The sequence below is a fragment of the Cebidichthys violaceus genome, unplaced genomic scaffold, assembly GCF_023349555.1.
Source record: "Cebidichthys violaceus isolate CVI_PGR_0920_01 unplaced genomic scaffold, fCebVio1.0.p SCAF_15, whole genome shotgun sequence".
Lineage (NCBI taxonomy): Eukaryota > Metazoa > Chordata > Actinopteri > Perciformes > Stichaeidae > Cebidichthys > Cebidichthys violaceus.
In genome coordinates this window covers 7,140,328-7,162,456 of record NW_027176318.1, presented here as the reverse complement: position 1 = coordinate 7,162,456, position 22,129 = coordinate 7,140,328, and the positions used below count along the sequence as shown (strand labels likewise).

General features: G+C 41.5%; 1 protein-coding gene across 9 annotated transcripts in view; it reads right to left on the bottom strand.

Annotated features, from left to right (window-relative positions):
• Positions 1 to 22,129, bottom strand: part of relch (RAB11 binding and LisH domain, coiled-coil and HEAT repeat containing) — a 30,141-nt gene that overhangs the window by 6,025 nt on the left and 1,987 nt on the right. The window contains exons 2-25 of one of the 9 annotated variants that reach the window (XR_011102839.1): positions 19,702 to 19,791; positions 16,893 to 16,964; positions 16,693 to 16,748; positions 16,427 to 16,540; positions 15,925 to 16,119; positions 15,304 to 15,398; positions 14,610 to 14,742; positions 14,294 to 14,451; positions 13,141 to 13,216; positions 12,969 to 13,064; positions 12,127 to 12,150; positions 8,509 to 8,621; positions 8,276 to 8,366; positions 7,510 to 7,581; positions 7,267 to 7,407; positions 6,909 to 7,073; positions 6,468 to 6,615; positions 6,204 to 6,360; positions 5,931 to 6,054; positions 5,673 to 5,721; positions 4,933 to 5,012; positions 4,369 to 4,475; positions 3,642 to 3,741; positions 1,234 to 2,147 (exon numbers count right to left, since the gene is read on the bottom strand). Coding sequence is in view for 8 of the 9 variants with exons in the window: in XM_068709741.1 (XP_068565842.1) it covers positions 2,065 to 2,147; positions 3,642 to 3,741; positions 4,369 to 4,475; positions 4,933 to 5,012; positions 5,673 to 5,721; positions 5,931 to 6,054; positions 6,204 to 6,360; positions 6,468 to 6,615; positions 6,909 to 7,073; positions 7,267 to 7,407; positions 7,510 to 7,581; positions 8,276 to 8,366; positions 8,509 to 8,621; positions 12,127 to 12,150; positions 12,969 to 13,064; positions 13,141 to 13,216; positions 14,294 to 14,451; positions 14,610 to 14,742; positions 15,304 to 15,398; positions 15,925 to 16,119; positions 16,427 to 16,540; positions 16,693 to 16,748; positions 16,893 to 16,964; positions 19,702 to 19,791 (2,539 nt within the window). In the remaining variant the exon portion in view is untranslated. The remainder of the gene's footprint in view (positions 1 to 1,233; positions 2,148 to 3,641; positions 3,742 to 4,368; positions 4,476 to 4,932; positions 5,013 to 5,672; positions 5,722 to 5,930; positions 6,055 to 6,203; positions 6,361 to 6,467; positions 6,616 to 6,908; positions 7,074 to 7,266; positions 7,408 to 7,509; positions 7,582 to 8,275; positions 8,367 to 8,508; positions 8,622 to 12,126; positions 12,151 to 12,968; positions 13,065 to 13,140; positions 13,217 to 14,293; positions 14,452 to 14,609; positions 14,743 to 15,303; positions 15,399 to 15,924; positions 16,120 to 16,426; positions 16,541 to 16,692; positions 16,749 to 16,892; positions 16,965 to 19,701; positions 19,792 to 22,129) is intronic. The other 8 variants (XM_068709741.1, XM_068709742.1, XM_068709743.1 and 5 more) reach the window with 8 other exon arrangements.

The following is a 22,129-nucleotide window of genomic DNA, read 5'->3' as shown; positions in this document are numbered from 1 at the left end:
GTTTATCCAACTACAATGATTACGTAGTAATGACCACGAGTAGCTAGCTAGTAACCGCAGTGGTGACTGAGGTGGTTGCTCACGTAGTGGATTGCCAGTTTAACAGCTAAAAGCTGTAAATCTAGTAAATTTACATCTGACTGGGCAGTTTCAACGATGATCATTGATCTATTAAGATCAGTTATTTTCTTTCTATACGTTTAAAAACCTTCCTAGTATTGATTTCCTCTGGAACATGAAACTTGCTAAACGTTGCTTATAATATTTGACCCATATCTAAATTGAACACTAGATTAAATCTATCAGGAAAATATTCATCACATCATTCTTACGCCAACTGCTAAAATATAAAAACAATCCCAAAGATAAAGGGGTCACAGCTACTGTTTTTAGGGCATCATTCAATTCCCAACACAGTCATAAAAAATATGAAAAAACACAATAATGCATAATAATAATATTGGAAAATACTCAATGATTATAATGGACTGTGATAAGCAAGATTAATGGGGTGCTGTTAGGGTGATGTTAGATAATCATACCACTGTCAGCGGGAGCTGGAAAGAGATACACTTGAGCCATCTTGGACTCAGAAGATATGAGAAAGATTTTATGGCAAAAATGATTTCAAAATAAATATAAGTTGAATCTACAAGTTGGGTCAAGAGTGCACCCACTAGCATGTGCATTTCAATACAGAGAATAATGAGAGGAGAAGGGCTGCATTCCAACAGTGTCGCCACTAATTTCATCATCTTGTCTAATCACAAACATGTAAGCCGGATGCACACCGGCAGCCCAGAAAATGTTCTTTTGCTTGTAAGAGAGCTAATCTTTGAATAACTGTCCAGGCATGGCATGTTTACACAGCAATGAAAAGGACACATTTGTAAAGATTGGAAGATTTAAGTACTCATCTAACTTAAAATGTTCAGCCAATCAGTGTGGCTCCAGCTCAGTGGATCACTGAAGACGGGATACGGGAAGAGAGACAATTTACTTCAGGCTCTAACATCCTCTTCCACTGAATGTGGTGGTGGTTAAAGAATCACTGGTGTACTTAAGATGTACTAAAGGGTTTTGTTGTCTTATGGTCACAAGGGCTTTTTTTTTTTACTGCCCATTCAAGCTCAGCGAGACACATTTCTAGCAGGACACTGCTTCACACTGTAAGGATGCAGCCCACAAAATAAGAAAGTTTACAGAGAGGTTTTCTTGTGTCGATTGACTCACAATTCAGGCCCACTGCACAGAGTTATAAGGGCCGGAGCCGCACGGCGATCTACTAATGCTTCGCTCATGCCTCGGAGAACCAACTGCAAACCCACCACACAGCATGATGAGAGAGAGGGAGAGGCAGGGTGGGAGGAGACAGAAGGAGGGAGGGAAAGATAGAGGGTGGGAGGAGAGAGGTGACGGAAAGATGTAAAGACAGAAGGGGATGATATTGAAGATAGAGAGAGCGAGAGAGAGAGAGAGAGAGAGAGGAAAATAGAGTGACAGGATAAAACTGCGAAAGACGGGGCGAAGTTAACCAACCAGTTGCTGACAGATCGGTCAGGAGGAGGGGCCCTGCTAAACGGAGTAGGGTGGGGGGGAAGATGGGGGGGCGGGGGGGGGTTACAGATGAGCATGCTGGAACTGTGCTATTGCCGCATGCAGACAATGTGCACTCACACATCTAGACTGGTTGGTGTTGCAGACTGATGACGTGATGAGAGCTGGCGTGGGTTACTGTTGCAGATTGATGATGCGCACATGCAGAGTGTTAGTGTAAACAGAACCACCCCACATGGCCCAGCCTTAACCAACACAGGAGAAACTCCACACAACAACTGACAACTCTGCCATTGAAAAGGAGTATTACAATGGAGACAAGAGGAGTCTGAAATTGTAAAATGTATATCAAATATGACATCAGAAGTGTCTGGAGAAATTGTTTATGTGCTGGATTTGGTCCTGCCAGGTACAGACTTGTTTCAGTGTGGTAGTTCTCAGGCGGCAAAGAGAAGGGGGGAGAGACACGGCGCGGTTTATTGTTGTTGTTGTTGTTGTTCCACTTACATTTCAGGATCGGAGGACAGTGTGATGAGAGCCGGCACCACTCTCTGAGCTACCAGCGTCTCATTCACCCCCTTCACCAGCAGCTGATCGGGTTGGACAGAGCCAGCCGTGATGTCACAGAGGTGGGCGGGGCATTGGGACAAGAGCGAGCAACACCGCCAATAGATAGAGAGGAAAAAAAAAAAGAAAAAAAAAAGAAAAAAAAAAGAAAGAAGCAAAACAGAAAAGGGGAGGGAAAAAGGAAAAGAAACACAAAAAGATAGGAAGAAAGTGATATACAATGACAAGAACCATAGCTGCAAGGCACGGAACGGGACTGCATATATCAAGCAAGTGTGTGTATACACACACACACACACACACACACACACACGCACACGCATGTATGCAGAAGGAATGGCAAAGCCAACATAACTAAACTGCACAAATACTTTTACAGTATGGTGAGCATAAAGCTGTGGGCTCTTTTCACAGACTCCAGGTCAGATTATTATTCAATTCAGTTCAAATTGATAAAACAGTTGGAAGTAAACAAATCTGATCTGGGATCTGTGGTAGAGGTCCAAATATCAACCCACAGTTTCGGCAATGGTGGACAGCTAGTCACTATGGAATGGTGACAGTGGGGTGTGTTGGGAAAGGGCAAGTACCTCACAAAACAGGGGGGGACGGGGACGGGGACGGGACATGAATACAGCCTACCACCTCCTCCCCCAAGTTTAGATCAACATAGGCCTGGATCTACTGCTATACCTAGATCCTCATTTCAATATTTAAACCTAAAGAGTGCACAGATCTCAAAGGACTGGGAAAAGTGATTTGTTCTGGTTGTTTAGGCCACGACTTTTGCCTTGGCAAAAACAAACAGTCGTCTTCCTTAAAACATAGAAGTATTATATTTCAATAAGACCTGAAATAGGGAAGAAGTCATTTCTGATTAAATGATTCTTTCCAACAACATTGAAAAGGAAGAGACCGTGAGCTCTTTGGACTATACGTTCAGGTTGCTGACTTCAGCCGTTCTCTGACATGCAGCAGATATTTTTGTAGTCCGTAGTGAGACCAGTGCACAGCGACAGGTCTGTTAACTCTAGGAGGGTCTAGGTATACAGATGGAACCAGGGCGCGTTTAAGCCACAGAAGTCTTTATTCATGAACACTCATAACGGACGGAGTAGCTAAATATTAAATGCATGTTAAACAGCAGCAATAGCAAGCAGAGCTAGCACATGTACAGCAATTAGGTAAGCATGAATATAGTAAGACTGCAAAATGTGTTTATTACTGCAATTTTAGCTTAATAATACAGCATTATGATTTAATTTAAAATGTATTGTATATTATAATAGAACAAAAAGAAGCTTTAACAGAATAATTACATACAGGCAACACATTAATCTGAATGACCATTTTAACCATAATTGTGCAGCCATGTTTTAATCTACTGGTATAAGCTTTGTAGTAGAGTTAGCATTTGTTCATATGTCTTGCTAAAAACGAAAACAAATTGTTAATTGTTGTTATCAATATCTGGTCAAAAATCCAAACATGTGTGATTATGTGTGCGCGTGTTGTACCTCAAACATCCGTGCTGCAGTACACCGGACCAGTGCAGAGGTATGGACTACCCCATACCACAGAACAGTGAGCAGCAATTCATGGTACACTGGGTTGGCACTGAAAAGAGAGCATAAGATAAATACTGGGTAATATTGTGGCAGCTGTCAACCATCAACTGACTATCAGACTGCGAGATAGTTTTCGTACACACACTCAACAACTGCACTGCAAAGTACTTAGACTATACAGAAGAAAGTGTGTCGATGCAAGAGGTTTTTGGCATTATGAAAAGAAAGAAAAAAGAGCAAAATAAATAAAAATGCAACTTAGTAAATCTGCTGAGGTGACGTAATTTTCATTACCTGAACCACTGTGAAAGTTTGGAATGAAATCATGTTTCTTTCTCCATCGATTCAGATTTGAAGAGCAGTTACAGTACTCTAGCATGTTACTATTTTAACCAGCATTGTGTAAAATCGTCTGTGATAGTTTTCATGAAATCAATTTTCTTTTTGAAACTTGCTTTGCTGACATAGTTAACATATCAGCCACTAGAATTAACCAACTTTTACGAGGGTCAGCATCGTTTGTTTGTGATGATGTCATACACATATGTGTGTGGTATTATTATATTATAAAGGGGACCTTAAAATAAAATTGTGATGTAATGGTAATGTAGGGATTTACGTGTGTGTGTGTGTGTGTGTGTGTGTGTGTGTGTGTGTGTGTGTGTGTGTGTCTCACCCCAGCTCTACAAAGGAGGCCTTCAGGCTGTCGAGAGGTGCATGGGACAGAGACAGGGTTGTCATAACATCCTCCAGGAAACCCACTAACAACTTGCGATCCTCGTCCTTTACAGAAATTATACAATGTTTATCAGTTACATCAGGTAGGCAACAAAAATATTAACATCTACATTTTAATATGTACACGTGTGCAAAATTTTACAGATCGGGAAGAGTATTTTGGGAGAGCGAAGATCAGTTGACACTTTCAACAGAAGTTGAAATGGGCTATTCTGAATTTGTCTCGTTGAAGTGGTGAAAGGTAAATCAAAATAGAGAATGTGTTGTTCACAGTGTTTTGCAAGTGCTGCATCGTTTGTGAACCTAAAATCTAAACAAAAAACATATGGCGGCATGATGAGTGGATTTTGTATAGGGGCAAAAAATACTCCACATGTCAACTGAATATACAAGAAGATCATTGACTTCTTGACTGTTGACTGATTTAAGCACCACAAGGTACTGCATGACTCTTACAATAAATCAACTTCTACTATTGGGCTGTGGTCTGCTATTTGCTTACCTGGTTATAACAAGTCAGCACTCCAGTGGCATAGATGGGGACCGTGGCTTTGGTGAGAATATCGTTCCCGGGTGAAGTATCTGACAAGAGGAATAAAACTAGATTGAAATAGGAAAAAGATCCCAGAGATGGACATTTCCCTGTGTACACAATTGTGGATCGAGTTTGACACTCACACTTTACTCATTCTCTATTACAGCTATTCATCATCTGTTTTTGCCCAATTAATCAGAGAAATAAAAAATACACCAACGCACATTTCATTATGACAGGACATGATGAGGTGCGGTACAGTCTATTCCATTGTGCTAGGCATTTGGTAACATGACTGTATATGTAACAATGTGTCGACAGCATGCATTATATTGTTTTGGTTTTCAAAAAAAACTACTGAAAAGAACAGTTGCAATGTAAGGTCACAATGACCTAACATTGAATGAACCCTAACCCTAACACAGGCTGGGACCCAGTACAAAACACATAAATGGCCACAATACCAAAGCTAAATCACTTGGAAGCCAACTGAGACCAAGCACCTCTTATAACTACAGAAACATGTCCGGAATTAAAAAAAAAAAAGAAAAGAAAGAGGGGAACACCCATAACTGACTCCAAATAGCTTGTTTACATCAACAGTGTCGACGCCTGAACTCCACCTACCAACATTCTCTTGAGAGAGCTGAGAAAATCTTACAACAAAGAAACATCTGTGTGTTTGTGTAGGTTTAATCTGCACTCACCAACATTCTCTTCAGATAGTCGGAGGATCTCTTGGAACTGTGGTTTCACCTGAAGAGGGAATGAGGAAACAAAATGTCATCACTACATTCATAAACAGAATTCACATTTACTTGTAAGCACTATTTTATAGTAGTGCAGTTCTCATTACCTCACATGGAGTTCAGAGAAAAACCCAAAACTTTATAAAACAGTGTTGTGGTAGCAGTCTTTTGTGCAGTCAGGAGAATGTTACATTTTGACGAGTCACCTGGTTTTACCTTAGTGTTGGTAAAAATCTTGCCGAAGGTGCGACAGAGCCTCCAGAAGAAGCGAGAGAACTCATGTACGCAGGTTGATGACGCCACATTGATGCGACCAACGATCTCTATGAGCTGCGGAAGGCTGGAGACAGCAGACAAATGGAAATCAGTGTGCGTGACTGTTTGTGTCTGCTTTGGTGATACCATGTACAAAGCTGCCTGTATACATATATGCCTTTGGTTTGTTTGTGTGTGTGTGTGTGTGTGTGTGTGTGTGGTTGCATTTCTCACAGTTGGTTGACCACCCAGAGCAGGCTGTCCCAGCCAGTGGTTCCTTCATGCTCCAGCTGGTAGTCGTAGAGCAGCAGCAGGGCACTCAGCATCTCTCTGCTGCCGATGATGGTTGCCACGTCCTGGAGGGGAGAAGCTGGCCTTGGGAACCGGGTCACTACAAGACCAAAGGCACAGGAACAAAATGGAAATGAACTGCTTTGAGAATTACTACTTCTACATCTGACCTGTGTGTGTGTGTGTGTGTGCGTGTAGTTTTCCTACCCTCTATTGCAGCTATGTCTCCGTTGAGTTTGGCTCTGCTGGTGAAGGGTGCGTTCTGCAGCACCACAGCAAACAGAGGCGGGATGAGAGACTGCAGGGCCGACAGGAACACGTGTAGCTTGTGTTCATCCAGACCATGTTCTCCTTGCTACAGAAAGAGGGAGGTATAGAAGAGAAAAGTGCAATTTATTGTTCGTGTGGTGCACATATATGGAGCTTGGAAATGAGGCGTCTGCACAGATACATGCATTGTACCATCAACACAACTGTAATGCAATTGTAGATTTTCTTTTCCTCTAGTCTACTGCACATTACATGTCTTGAACAAACCGTGTTGTGTGAATCATTTGTGTGTCTTTGGCTCAACAAACTCAGGAGGTGGTGAGAAAGGCTCTCATATTTTAAGCCCATCTATGAAGTGACATGCACACAGGCACTTACCATAAGTAGTTTCTCTATACGTGCCAACAGCGAAGGGATGAGGGCAGTTTGCAGGGTGCCCAGCTCTGTGGTCCAGGCAGCAAAGGCAGGAATGAAGACCTGGTGGACTGCACTGACCACCCGCTCTGATGGGTCCCCAAGTGACAGCAGCATCAGCTCAAAACCCTGGAAGACACACACATTGATGTGCATAAGGATTTACCCACAGACATGAACAGAAACAGCTAAATGAACCCCTAAGGCTGTTTCACTATTTTACTTTTATTTACATTATTGTTAAAACACAGTTTTATCAGAAAAAGAAAGAAGAACACTTTATATTAAGTTCTGACACACTTTCCTCTCATAACACACCTACCTGGGAGTACTTGTCGGCATCATCTATGTAACCCATGATGATACCCAGACTCTTGACCACAGCCTCTCTGACCATGTCAGCCTTATCCTCAGCGAGCATCTGCTGCAACATGGACAACACCAAGGAGCTACGGATCTCCTTCTGTAGAGACGGAAAGCAAGGCCGACAGAGAGTTCATTTATATTGTATTCACCTATATACCTGTAAAAATGAATAAATTCTGTGAGCACAATATTTTCTTACTGGCAGGTAAGGTGCTAAGGCTCCACAGGACTCTGCCACCAACAATCTCCTCTCTGGATATTTGTGGTTAATCTGCAGAAGAAGAGAGCAAGATTTAGAGGAAACAGCTTTAAAAGAAATACAGGAACAGAAGTTGAAAAGAGGAAAGAAGTAGACTGGAGGGCAGCCACGGTGGAATGGAAACAACTTGAATATCATCAACATGCTGACCCTGTGGAAACCACTATTGGTCTCTCTGGGCAAATTCTCAGACTCCAAACTTCTGGCAGCTGTTGTTCCCATACATGTGTTGCATGAGGTGACACAGGTGGCAATGAAAACAAGACTGCTATCACATATAAGTCAGGGACACCATGGAGGTAATGATGGGGATTTTTTGAGTCAAAATGTGCAAAAACAACAACAATGAATGGTATGCTCACTAAATACAAGACACAACTGAGAATTGTTTCCAATAAATTGCACAATGACATTTTCTTTTGCATTAAAAGCTTCGAGCAAATATTTTCCTTTTTATCAAATCTAACTAAAATAGAAGAGAGGAACATCCCTCATGAAGTGTAACTTAAGTGTCATAAGAGACAATACAAAAAAACATAAGAAACTAAAGATGAAATGTTAACAGAGTATGTCAACTCAGAGGTTGAGCAAGTACTGGTTTTCATTTTGGAGCAAGTGAAGGTGAAGCGCTTCTTGTTTCACCATTGCAGAAAATCAGTGACAGCATATTCAATAACAAAGACCACCTGCAGTGTGTGTCCTGTACCTGTTCCCAGCACTGAGGAAGTAGTTCAGCCTCGACACGCGTGGGACCCACGTGCCTCGCAAACGCAACACACCCCGTCAAGATCATTTGTCTTTGGAAACACAACAACAGGATACAGTCATTTAGCGTCTCACTAAAGGGGATAATCAATGGTATCTTGGTAAGAGGTCGATCATCCACCATAATAAACTAATACGCATATTGCTCTGTCTAGAAAACACAAAGGTACACACCTCTGCTCATCATCTGGTCTCTTGATTAGGTTGAAGAGGATGTGGAGGAGCTGGTCCCTCTCTTTCGACTCCGGGTGAAGGCAGGCGGTACATAAGATGAGCGGGATCAACTCCTGAAGGAGAAGCGATGAGAAAGACACAGAGAGAGAAGTGGCATCAGTTTAGATTGCATTACAATAGGAGGGCGCGGTTGAAACACAAAGGGGAAGGGATTGTCGGCAGCAGTCAAGCAGGCCTGGAAGTGTTTGGAGGACGGGAAGTAGGAAAGGGTAAGAAGGTGTTTCTCAAAAAAGAGGAGAGAATAGGGCAAAGTCACAGGGAGAAACACAGGGGGGCACCTTTGAAACCAACAGGAGTCCGTCAACACCAGTGAAAACATGCTTACCTTCAGTACCTTGTTGGTGTTATACCTTGACTCATTTGGGCTTTGGAGTCACGTACATACAATTAGAGAAACTTAAATCGTGCATGCACACATCCAGACACAGCTGCATTTAGACAGACACACATATAGACCTAGATAACTTTACATACTAGTTAACAAATGTTTGTTAATGCAGTAGCTGACAGGAAGTCATCTTGGACCAAAGCTGTAGCCTAGAAACCAAATAGCAATGAAAAGGTCTATACATATTGCACGAGTTCCTCTACTACAACACAGTTCTATGGCAGAGTTCAGATAAAGTTTATGGACCTTCCTGCCAGAGGGGAGAGAGCTCAGCTGCCCTTGATACAGGGCCTCCATGGCCAAACTGTGGTCAGCCCTGCATTCCAGCCACACACACCCAAATTAGAGAGTGCAAACAGAGTTAAAAATATGTTGTTGTTTTTTTTTTAAACAAACTTTCATTTTTTTTTCCCCAAGAAGATATCATAGTTTCCTGCCAAGTGCTGGAAGAACAAGTAAAACCCCAACGCTGGACCGGCATATGGACCTGACAGAGACACTTAAAGACAGGCTGTGATGAGTCACTCACTAAATAGTGGACCAGCCCAAGGAAGTCCGTGCCATGTTGGCTATCTTTTAAAAAGTAAAAATATGACATTTAAGTATCAGAGGGTCACTTTAAGTGGTTACATGACGAGTTCAATATGGGTGAAATCAGTTCAAGCATCAACAACCAGCAAATGAACTCTATTTAGGGAAATTTAACTGTCAAATTCAATAATACTCGGCCCTGGCCTCTGAAAATACCATACATCTTTTTGAAGACTTAACAGCACTGGCCTGATAAAACAAATAAAGGAATTCAGCACACATCTGAAAACCCACGCTGATCCTGTTCTATTTCTGTGTGAACTCCTGTGTTACTGATGTGAAGACTCCTTCAAGAGGTTAAACATCTGACCAGCTCTGGATAAACATTGTGGGCAGGTAGAGAGGACAGCACGACGCCAGGACCATGAGGCCAGGGGGCCTGATGCTTTACTCCAAAAAAGCAGAGCAACTGCACATTCCAGTCCAAGGACCACTATGTGTCGCATCCAAATGTTTTGTTGATTTCCACATTCTAAATCTTAACAAATCTTTTTTTTTTTTTTTTTTTAAATGTCATTTCTTTGTAACTGTCTCACATTGAAATAATCAAATAAAGACCTGACATTAATATCAATAGAAAATAAAAACACAGGAGATTTCCAGATACAGTGATAATAACCATCTCTTTGTAAATGTCCATACACATGCTGTATCACTGTGCCTTACAATCACTGCTCGACAGAAAAAATCATGCTCAATGTTGTGAAGTCTTAAAGCCAAAAGCAGGACGGCCTGTACCTTTCGGTGACACAATTGGTGTACCGTGTATGCATGCTTCACGATTACATGACTTGTGTTCGGTGCCGCAACATTCACAAAATCAAGCTGCAGTCGTGAGCGATTGTTGATGCATTATTGTATGCAAATCAAGCATGGCTGATGTTTGTGCGGGTTGTGGCCGTTATTATATTTGTGACCTCCTACATAGTCTTCTGTCCTCCAGGTGCCTATTCTTTTCAGTTGGTTTTCTTTTAGTTTTTTTTATCCATTCTGACTTTCTACTGCATAATCAGAGTACAAACACACAGCACAATGTAAACAAGGTCTGTCATTTGAGTTATAACTTAACTCCTAATCTTTATCCTCGTAACGGCCCTGATAAAACTGTCAATGTTCCTCGTCTTTCCAGTAGTTCGTTAAACATCACAGTTAATCTGGCCAGTAGAAAAAGGAAGTCATTCCTTACAGGATTGTCATAGTGATACCACTGGACACATCCTTTACTGTATATTAAATTGGATAAGAAAAAAAATGCTGTAACAAATTACCTCAAATCAAGCCTTTTCCATCATAACAAAAGGAAAATACAAGCACAAGCTTCAGTACAACACAGTATATTGAAGAAAAACATAACGTTTAATGATTTACAGTGACTGATGTTACAGCCAGATGGCAGGCAGAGTTTTAATGCATCATTCCACTGTTTCAAGTCAAACACCTTTTGTTCTTAAGTGGGTGTCACATTCAGACAACTGAAGGTGTGCCTCCTCTCCAGGCTTGTGGTGGTAAGAAAGCCTCAAGTTACAAGATGGAAGTGTGAGCAGCTGTGTGTGTGTGTGTGTGTGTGTGTGTGTGTGTGTGTGTGTGTGTGTGTGTGTGTGTGTGTGTGTACTCAATGTCTTGGTCGGTGAATCTAACGGATATAGAACAAAGTCCACACCACCCAGACCCAGAGGCTTAAATGTTCTGTGTGTTAATCTTTCTCATCCTCTCCCCCAGTTTGTTTATCCTGATTTTGCAAAGAGATTAAGTTCTTCTTAACTGTCAGAGTTTGACTAAAGCAACAAAAGCATGATGTTATGCAAAGCAGCCCGACTGGGAACTACTCCAACCAGACTTACCTCTTTTAAAACACTCCATTTTGTGTCTTATCAAATTTCAATACACTGTGTGCAAAATTCAAGCACATAGTATTTGTACACACACACACACACACACACACACACACACACACACACACACACAGACACAAATTGCATGCAAGCACTTCTGTTTGGACAGAACACCTGTGCAGGTGTCTGCATCACAGCTTGGAGGGAGTTTGCAAATGCCTAATCCATTTGAAAATCTCTTACATTTAGTTACCAGGAAGCCCTGCACACCTCATGGCAAGGACAAAAAAAAAAAGACTTTTCTTTGGTTTTATTTAGCCATAAGAATATGTAGTATTAAGCTACTTTTTAAAAAGTGCTACAAGATTAATTAAAATCACTCCAGAATCTCAAACGCCACAGCAGATAAATCAGGGAACCAATAAGAAAAGAAGTAAAGACACACTGGGGTTAAGAGACATACAGCACATGACCCACCCACTGTTTGGCTAAAACTGCATACCTTAAGCCGTCTTTGCACATCATTTTGGGTAGAAATACATTTTCATATTTCTTTTTAACACAATGCAAGAGTGCATAACGACAGTCACCGGCACTTTACAGAAATGCCAGCACTACAGTGCTAATAAATAAAAATAGAATAGAATTATGGCAGCAGTTGTAGCCAACAGGAGCAGGGCATAAGTTACATGTTTTAGGTCTACAGGTCATGTGACAACCATGCAGATGAGTGCGTGAAAGACTCACCTGGCAAAGATGTGCAACCATTCTCTAGAAGAGAGGCATGCATGAGAGTGAGAGAATGAGTGAGACGAAAAGAGAAGAGTGAAAATAAAACCAGTGAAGGCTAAAGGACAGCAAACATGAGTGGGGGACAAATACAGCAGAAGGGAAATGATGACACTGGTGAAAACAAACGCCATCATAAAAGAAGGTGAAATTCCCAATCAATAGATAGACACAGGTCAGCTGGGTATTTGCAGGTTATGAAAGTCTATGATTGGCACTGCAAATGTCTGATTGAGCTCTGTATTCATACAGCTGGAAGAAGAGACGGTCACATCTGGGGATAACAATGAGAAAGATGCTATGTGCAGCATTAGCACATAAGATGTGATACTTCAGTATGACCATCATAAAGAAACCAGCTTTCTAGACCACTGCCAAGAACACTGGAAGCCTCTTCATGGTGTGAAACACTGCATTGGATGTTAGTTGGATTTTGGGAATGCCTTGTGGCACAAACCAAGGAGAGGGTGGTGTTATTTCAAAGCAAAATGAACTACATTTTTCTCACAATAGCAGATGGTAAAATGGGTGACTCACCAGCAGAAAAATAACTCCCTTAGCTGAATGGGGATAAACATGATGAAAGTTAAGAATTGATTTACTGCTCATCTACGAAGACATAGTTTGGATGTGAATTTTTACAAGCTGAAGATGACTGTCCTCTCTACATCTTCCCCTACATTTTCACCTTGCTTAGCCCTGCTGCTGTGTATCTATTGGATTGTGCAGAAGCCTGTGGTGATGACAACAATGAAGGGGGAGGAGGAGGAGGAGAGGAGCAGCGGCAGAAGTGGGGTTACCTCTCGTTTAGCAAGAAGGACATTAGGGACGATGTGAGGGAGGCAGCGGCCCAGCATTAACATCACACTCTCCTCACTGTCTGCTATACGAGACACCTGGAAATGAGAGGGGTGTTATGTACTGTACTGTACGTGGTCATAATAAAACTCTTCTACATGAAAATGTGCTGACCTCTGCTCCCAGGCGGCTGTCGGAGCACATTCTGCAGAAGGACAGCAGGGCTTGCAGGAAGGCCGGGGATAACTTTCTGCGACGCCACAAACATAAAGAGCAAAAAAAAGTCAGTACAGTCGGCACCACTGGATCTGTACTCCACGAGAGCTATGGAGGTTGGCCTGACCGCGGAATGATTGAGGACGGGGCCATCCTGCCAGAGAGCTCAGTGGAGCCACTCTCCCATGTCACTGATGTGTATTTAAGTGGAATAAAAAAAACAAATCTGGAGATAGATGGAGTTCGGCTACAAGACATTAGTGTGGACACTCTTTATTAGGAATAACCCCTTGAGATGTAGCATCTCATTTTCAAGGGGATCCTCAATGACAATTATACAATACAAGCACAATTAGATAAAACACTTAACAAAAAACTAAAATAGCAAAATGCATAATTCTTTCAAAGGTTAAAGAAAAGCATTACTGTCAGTGATAGCATTAAGTAAGGAAGCCACAAGACATAATAGAGATGTCATTATGGATATGCTCAAATGATCTTATAATAAGTAGACCGCGCATTTTGCTATGGATCGAATATTTAAAGGTAGACTATTCCAATCAGAGGGAGCTTTAAACATAAAGGCGTTCTTAGCTATTGACTTGTTACAGTAGCACTGTTCAATAGCAGATGATGGCTAACTGTATTTTCTTATTATCTGATAAAAAGGGAAATATAAGAGAATATGAATGTATATAGAAAACACAGTACTCCATTCACCGGTTGATTCACTAGATGTCAGTGCACTAAATATACTACAGCATGGGTGGCATAGTGGTAAGAAATGTTTGTACGTGACCAAAAGTCAAAAGTTCAATTCCCACCAGGGCTGCTTTGTGCGCTGAGAAAATGAAGTAAGTTACATTTTCACTAAAGAGGGAAGCCAACCGCCAGTAAGTGACGGCGTAATTGTCCATTGTGGCCGCATAGGCTGATAACTACCTCCATCTAGTGGTTACACTGAGAGGTACTGAGTATACTGAATATTATTTGCATGTCTATTGTCAAGTACCACCTGAAAAATCTGTAAGGACAGAAGAATTGCAAGTTTTTTATTGTGTCTATTATATCTGTCTACAAAAGAAGTATAGACAGAATTTTCAGGACTCACCTGTTAGGTTGAGCAAACTGGACAGGAGGCCGACTCTTAAGCACATGAAGGGAATGTGGGCGAGGCTGTGAAATGGTCTGAGTAGAGGAGGGGTCCGGGTTAGTTTCAGGCTCTGAAACCCCTCGGATGTCCAGATACTGGCCGTTATCTGTGGGAGGCTGAGGGTAAAACAAGATTAAGTTGGAATGAACGGGTCAAACGTCAGGGCCTCTGTCAAACTACATCAAGAAAAAAAGAAAATATCACTTCTTTTATACCAGGACACTGGTACTATTAACACAAGTCTGTCCATTACATATTAAAATTGACCACATACCACAGAGAGAGGGTCAGTGGAGGAAGTGTTGATGGTGGTGGATGAGGAGGAGGGCTTAGATGTATTCTGGGAGCCCAGGTCCAGAGAGGCCGGAGGGGGGGAGGAGACAGTCCTCTTTAGTGTCTGAATCTCACTGTGGGGGTTCGATGAAAGAAGACATCAGAGGACACGGTCAGAAAACACCACATAACTCTTGATAGTGAAGAAGTGAGTCAACAAGACGTAAGTCCTCCATCCAAAAGTAGTGGTGAAGCAGTAATGTAAAATGCCTCAACAATTTCGGATTGTGGTAAAGCAAATCTTTCTGAATCTTAATTATTCCACATGGAATGAAAATAGACTCCACTAACGTATCAGAACAGAGTTTCCTCTGTAATTCTGTGCAGTGCTTATGGGAAACTTCCATACTGGCTCTACCTCATGGCCGGTTTTGGTCACAGTTATGGTGATAATGTGCACTGAAGTGCTGAATACAAATCCAGATTTTCACGGATGCTTGTGGTAAAGGTTTCTCTTGTAATGGCATATGACTGTTATAAATAGGTGAAGCTGTGTCAGCACCATAGCATACTAACAGTGAACATAATAAGACATAGAGCACAACTCTAGGCAGTGCCTTAGCCATTTTTACATTCTGACGGATTCACTTTTATATAAGCACATTATTAGCACAAGCATGCACTCAGGCACACACCTCTGCAGTTTCTTGATCTGCTCAGCGAGGCTCTGCTTCTCATTGTTGAGGAGGCTTATCTGGTATTCCAACTCTTGGACAACTTCTGTCTGCTGCTATAGAGGGACAAAAAGATTTGACAGACACTTTATTACACCAGCTGAAGACCGTGTTCTCCAATAAGTCAAAACAAATTGGTAATATCTCAGACTTTATTTAAATGACTTTTCAATTAGTTCCACAGCCTTTTACTAAGACAATGTGAATGTAGAAGGGGCAATTAAGTTTTTCATCATCATCATCATCATCATCATTCAAGCTCAGTAGACCGCCTCCAGTACGTTGCTGTAACGAGTCAGAGCAATTGACCTTCAGGGGAAACTGCCGCTGTCTCTCTAAGAGTGTGTAAAAGCACATTTTCAGTTAAAGAAAGAGAGCAAAACGGGCTGTGTGTCCATGATAATGGAGTGAACCATCTCTGCTTTGGAATAGCAAACCATTTTGTGATCACAAAGCTCTTGATGCAGCCAAAAGGAAAATACCTGACTGATTGCCAAAATCCAACATTGATGGATGGATGGTTCAGCTCATGAAGAACTGTATATCCCTGAATTAAACCCATACATGTACATACACACCAACCTGATGTGAGAGGTCAAGCTTTTTGGGGGGATCTTGGGCAATGCAGTTTCCTGGAAGATCGCCAAATTCCACCCCTACCGACACATCAGCCATGTCCCGAGGAGAAGGGAGAGGGGTACCACAGTTCCTGTAGAGCTGCAACAGGTCGGGGGGTTTTGGGATGTTGAGGCCGACATCATCCCACAACTCAAAGTCCTGCAAATACATTTTAAAAAACAAATGAATAAACAATTTGTGGCAGACAGGTGTGTATCTATAGACAAAGCAGGAATTCATGCAGGCTCAGAACAGGACAGCTGATCCCAGTTGTTGAATTTATTTATGGTCACATGACCCTACCACAGCTCTTAGACCAGTGCCCTGAAGCTCACAAGTCTGATACCTCCTATTTCGCCTTAGGAATACATACACTTTGTATTAAGAAGCAGTCAGAAATTAATGACTACAAAAACATTTTTTTTTCCATTCAGATATTTGTCATTCAGCCAGAAAAAATCTTTACCTGATCATCATTTTCATCAGAGAAGGTGATGGATGAGAGTTTGTATTCATTTTTTAATAAATATTCATTTACAAGGAAGTTTAAGGCTCTTTTCTCCAGTGGGCGTATAGGCTCCTGAGGTAGAGAGGAAAGAGAAGCTGTGAAATGACTCACTCAAAGTCTAGCAGCAATATCATCACAGGGTTTAAAGGAACACATCTTGATACATTTGAAAAAGGAAAAGAATTCACAAATCTTTTAATTCTCAACACTTAAAGATTTCCCACCTGAATTTCAGGACTTGACTTGAAGTTTTTTCTCTCCTGAGAGGGACCGTCGCTCTCTGAGAAATTGAGAAGATTTTAGATGAGTTTGAAAGGATGCTGAGTGTTATTCATCTAGTGGAATTCTCTTAGAAAAAAAAAAAAGAGTGAAAGCTGTAACAAAAGAGGGTTCAGGTGGAGAAGAAGTTAAAAGTACGCCACACCTGCTGCCTGAGTCAAGTTGGCGCGCAGAGCCTGAATGGTCTCCTTTGCTTTCCGTAGCTCAAACTCCAGCACTGGACAGGAAGTGACAACACACACACACAGGAAATGCATCCAACCAAAGACAGGGAACAAAGAAATAAAACAAAGATGGGCATGAAAAACAAAACAACCACACGAAAGATTGTAAGAGTCATAAAACAAAACAACAAAAAAGGGTACATGCAAATCATGGGTCTAAGGAACGCATGCAGCAGAGGATCATGGTAAAGCCGGCTCGATGATGGTCTGTTTGACAAGTGTGTGTAATGCATTGAGACACGTCTCAATGGTAGGATTTCCTGCCGTCGTTTGCCTCCCATTAACAGCACTGATGTCACCGACTTCAAAAAATGGGAGTCCAAAGTTACTTCAATTGTAGCTGAGGTGAACAAATCTATTCAAGCTACCTAAACGTAGCCTTGATAATCTAGGAGCTGTCTGACAAAGGATGTTTTCCAGGCAAATACCTTACTAACAAGTAATTCATAATTTGGTTTCAAGTCACTCAAAAGGACAGCCACCGCTCAGGTTGTTACTTCTTCTAAGCCCAAAATAGGCCGTCATACTATGAACAACCCAATCTAAAAAAGGTATAAAACTCAAGAGTCAAAATGTCATTTAGAATATGGTATTTTACTGTTTTAGACACATAAAAAAAAGAGCAACATATTCATAATCAAATGAGCAAGCTGTTTCTGACGTTTTATACGATCAGAGTCAGCAAACATTTGGAAAGAATTGTTGATTTGTACATTGAAATTTAAAAAGGTTAAATTAACACTGAATAAAGAAAGAGAACACACAATATTCTTAAGACACGTTAGATAAAGAACACACGCAAAAAGTAAGAAGCGATGGAGCAGGAAAACTATGTTGCATAGCTGTGCACTGAAAATCTGCCATCTGATGTGATCCTGTTGATGTCCCCAAATCTGTCTCCCAACGTCCAGGATTGCGGTTCAACAGGTGTTAACAAAGTGTAAAAAGCCGGCAAAAATGCTCATATTATATTATATTTTTGCAAAGAGAAATGCCAGCAACACTTTAGTTGGACTTTTATGACCAAATTCACCCACTCTGACTCCATCATCCCTAATCTGTCCAGCAGATCAAGAGTGCACAGGATGCAAGCGCAACAAATGGAAAACCAAGAACTGAATAACGGGAAGGTTTAAAAAAAAAAAAAAAAAAAAAAGCTAGTCTGGATGGAGTGACTTGTCCAGTATTGGTCACTGGGGTTTGATCAACGTCAGGAGAAAGCCAGAAAACCCAGAGTCAGACAGCTGGGGGCAGGCATCTTGGCAAGAAGAACAGTTTCAGGGGATGAGGTGGGTGAAGAGGGAGGAGAAAGGGGGGAAGGCGCCAATTTGGTGAGTAATAGTAATTTTTAGAAAGATGCAGAATTTGTTGTTGGGAGCATGGAACCAATATCTCTGCTGCATGGTTTTAAATGTACCCTTACAATGCATTAATGTACCGCATGTCAGTATGTTGTTATAGACTGTTAAAAGCCCCAAACCATAACAAAACTAGTTCCCTGTTCACAGTTTAAACTGAAGACTCTTAAAGAAATTATCATCTTTTCATGTATATTAAATTATAGACATGTAAAAAAAAACAAAAAACATTTTACAATACAGGAAAACACTCTAATTGTCATGCTTAGCACTGATACTGTACTGACACTGTACAGTAGGACAAAACAATCTAATGTCAAAGAAAGAAAACATAAATAATAAAATATGACACAGTTTGTGTGCAATTCCATTCTGCAGTTATGGATTGGGGCTTTTCCGGACTAATTGACTAACACTTATTGACCAAATGGGTGGATGACTACAGAAAGCTGGTAATGGATAATGTTAACCATTGTTATTAGTATTATTAACCACCTGTACTATGGCATAATGCGCAGGGCTAAAAAGTAATGTTTTCATGTTGGCGATTATAAAATAGAAAACAGGAGTCAGATTAATTAAGTTAACGTAATACAATGATCCCTGCATGACAGCACTGACCCGTCTGCATTCATGTTAAAAGGCGTATTCACCCGTTGGTTTTCCTGTAGTTAGCAGTGTAAAAATACTCATCACAACAATATCCGAGTGAAAACCAACAAGCTGCTCGTAACCAAGCAGCTGCTCTTAAAACCAGCGCTTTGTGACGAGGCATCGGACTCGACTGTTAATGTATGTGGCAACAGCTATCTAATGGTGTGTCACGACAGAGCCACAGGGGGAAGGGGGTGTGATTCCAAACTATTCTGAGACAGGTCCCGCACCAAAAATACCACAGACTGACTCCACAGTGTGAGAGCTGATGGGAAGAGGCACGAACACCTCGACCAAGTTAAAGAGAGAAACATACAGCATGTTGGAAGCGGGATATGTTGACAAAGATCTACGTTTTTTTTTTAAACTTAAGTCTCCCTAAAAACAGCGTGATTGCGTAAAAAAACACGACGACACTCGTGTTTAGTGTGGACTCTGACATCAAATGTGTTAAAACACACATGCTCATTATTTTGTCATCACTATTAAAGCAGCTCACATACAGCAGTGACCACTGTGACAACATCAGAGTGAATCCATATTTCAATTTTGTGGTGGCTTGGATTGGCCTGACATCACTATTATACAGGCTGTGATGCAGCTGTTATCGTCTTTGTTTCTACGTCATCCTCCCGTTCTGTCAATGCCTATTCTCCTGATTTTTTTCATTTTACGTCCCCGTGGTAAGCCGGGTCTCTGGCAGTACGGTTCATCTCACCTGCCAGCCGCTCATCCGACTCTCGGTTGCCGTCATCTGAGTAACGGGCGAAGTCCAGAGAGTCCAAGGTGCTGATGCTGTTCGCTCGATCTGAATAGAGACACAAAGACGGAGACAATAGTGAGACAAGTATACAATCCACACAACTAGATGAGTCCATTGTTAAAAATGTGACAACAATGCACTGGTGCTGAAGAAATGTTCCTTTATACATGCAGCTCTCTGAAGGCCAACGGTAGCCCCACTGCGGTAGGGATTCAGTATTTTGCTTGAGGACTCCTAACCAGGCTGGAGGCATGCTAACACTTGGCTCTAGTTCAGCGCTGGTGACTAACCAATGGCTCCGCTCTTCGAACCAAACAGATGGAAACTTTGTTAAATTCAGCTAAAAGCAGAGACCTTTAAAAACTATGTGGGAAGGTTATACTTTAGCCAAGAAACATATGAGTCACTGCACATGTGGGAAAACAAATCAATCATACAATGTTCACTTTGCTAAGACCTTTACTTTAAGGAAACACCCATTTCAAAACCAACAGCAGGTATTGTTCACTCGAAGAGCAGATGAAGCTGACACATAAGCATACTTGTGCTCCTATTTCACTGAGGTAGGCTGGCCTGGTGGCTTAGCCAATGGTGTTAGTTTTCCTCCACCTCAGAACAAGTGCAAGATTGGACTATTTGTTCTCTGATACCTCTGACAGAGTGGAAGGTCACGCCAAATGTAGCTTGTAGACTAGCTGCTTTGCTTTGACGTAAAAGACTTTAGGCTTTTGAGACCTCTCTTGACCTGAGAGTACTGCGTTTCATCTCGGTGGGATGATCGGGTGCTGAGAAATGAAGCCAACGCAGAGTTGCACAAAACTGTAGTTCCTGGAATGGCCACTTGAGGCCCATTTAAATTATTTTAAGGCTTAAAGTTGGGCCTAATTGAGTGACAGGAGGGTGCCGTAGCAGGTCGCTGACTGCTAGCTGTCTGATCTTCTGTGTCAACCGGGTCTCCTCAGCTCCACCGACGATCCACCTCACAGCACATTTTTGGATTAGTCACGAGATAGACTGTGTCATCACTGCCAAGATGGCGACGGCCGGAGCCACCCACTTTGAGCTTCACAACAGCTCTGTGTGTGTGTGTTTATGCGTGCGTGTCACATGTATGTCACACTCTCACTACTGTGACTGCACAGTGAGTGTGCTTCTGATCTGGCTGAGAGTGTGACAATGTGTGTGTGTGTGTGTGTGTGTGTGTGTGTGTGTGTGTGTGTGTGTGTGTGTGTGTGTGTGTGTGTGTGTCATTGTTCTGTCAGGTTAACCCCTCTTTCTACGGAGAACGCTTCCAGCTGTCCTTACTTCCTGATAATGTTTGAGGATGATTGCTGTAGGTGGCTGAAATCTATTTGGTGAATTAGTGTTTGTATGAATGCGTCTGTGAGTGAGAAAACAAAAAGGAGCATCCACATATGCTTGCCTAAATTGCTCAAAACAAGTATGACAAGTCTTCCTGGCTATCTATTTAGCTCTGTGCCTGTGGCTTGTATTGTCTTGCCTGTGATGGATCTGACATCTGTCATTACTCTCTCTCTCTCTCTCTCTCTCTCTCTCTCTCTCATTTACACGCTACAAAATATCCTTTATACTGAATGAAGGAAGCCTTTTTTGTCTTGCTGGTGGTTTGTATTCAAAACACTAATCTTATAAAAAAAAAAATAATTGGGCGGGCAATTTGATGAAGGAAAATTTTTTTTCTGCTTCAGCAAGAATATAAAACAAAGCAGATAAATTGGTGACAGGGGAAGGAGCAAGAGTTTGGTTCGACAACAAAGAGATACAATTAAAAAGAGCTGATACACACAGAGACAAGAGACGATGGATGACTACAGGGTACACAAGCTCCTTTAATGGAAAGAATGTTCTGGAAAGACTGTCAGCTATTTCAAAAATATAAATGAGGGGATTTCATTGTTTTTTCATTCATGTAGTTATGATAATATATTCAATGAAATGGAACAATCAATAAGACCACACTAATCCTACGTGCAAATGAACTGGGCTATATATATATATATATATATATATATATATATATATATATATTTGCAAATATGAAGTCCATAGTTAATAGTAGACTAGGTGATAAATTGATGCGACTACACAGTGACATAGTTTCTGTGGAATATTTAGTATGCTCTGCCAATTAACAATGAAAAAGGTACCAAACAATAATAACCCACATTGTGATTTGATCCACTGCTAAGAAATATGAACATACAACATTTACATTCACATGCACAGAACCACCTGCATTCATTCACACACATCCAGTTTAATGAACAGGCAGCCAGTCTGTGCAGGTCCAGAACTGCATGAAGCTAAGCCAACACTCCAGAAATATCATTAATCGCCTTCTCTCACACACAATACCAACTCC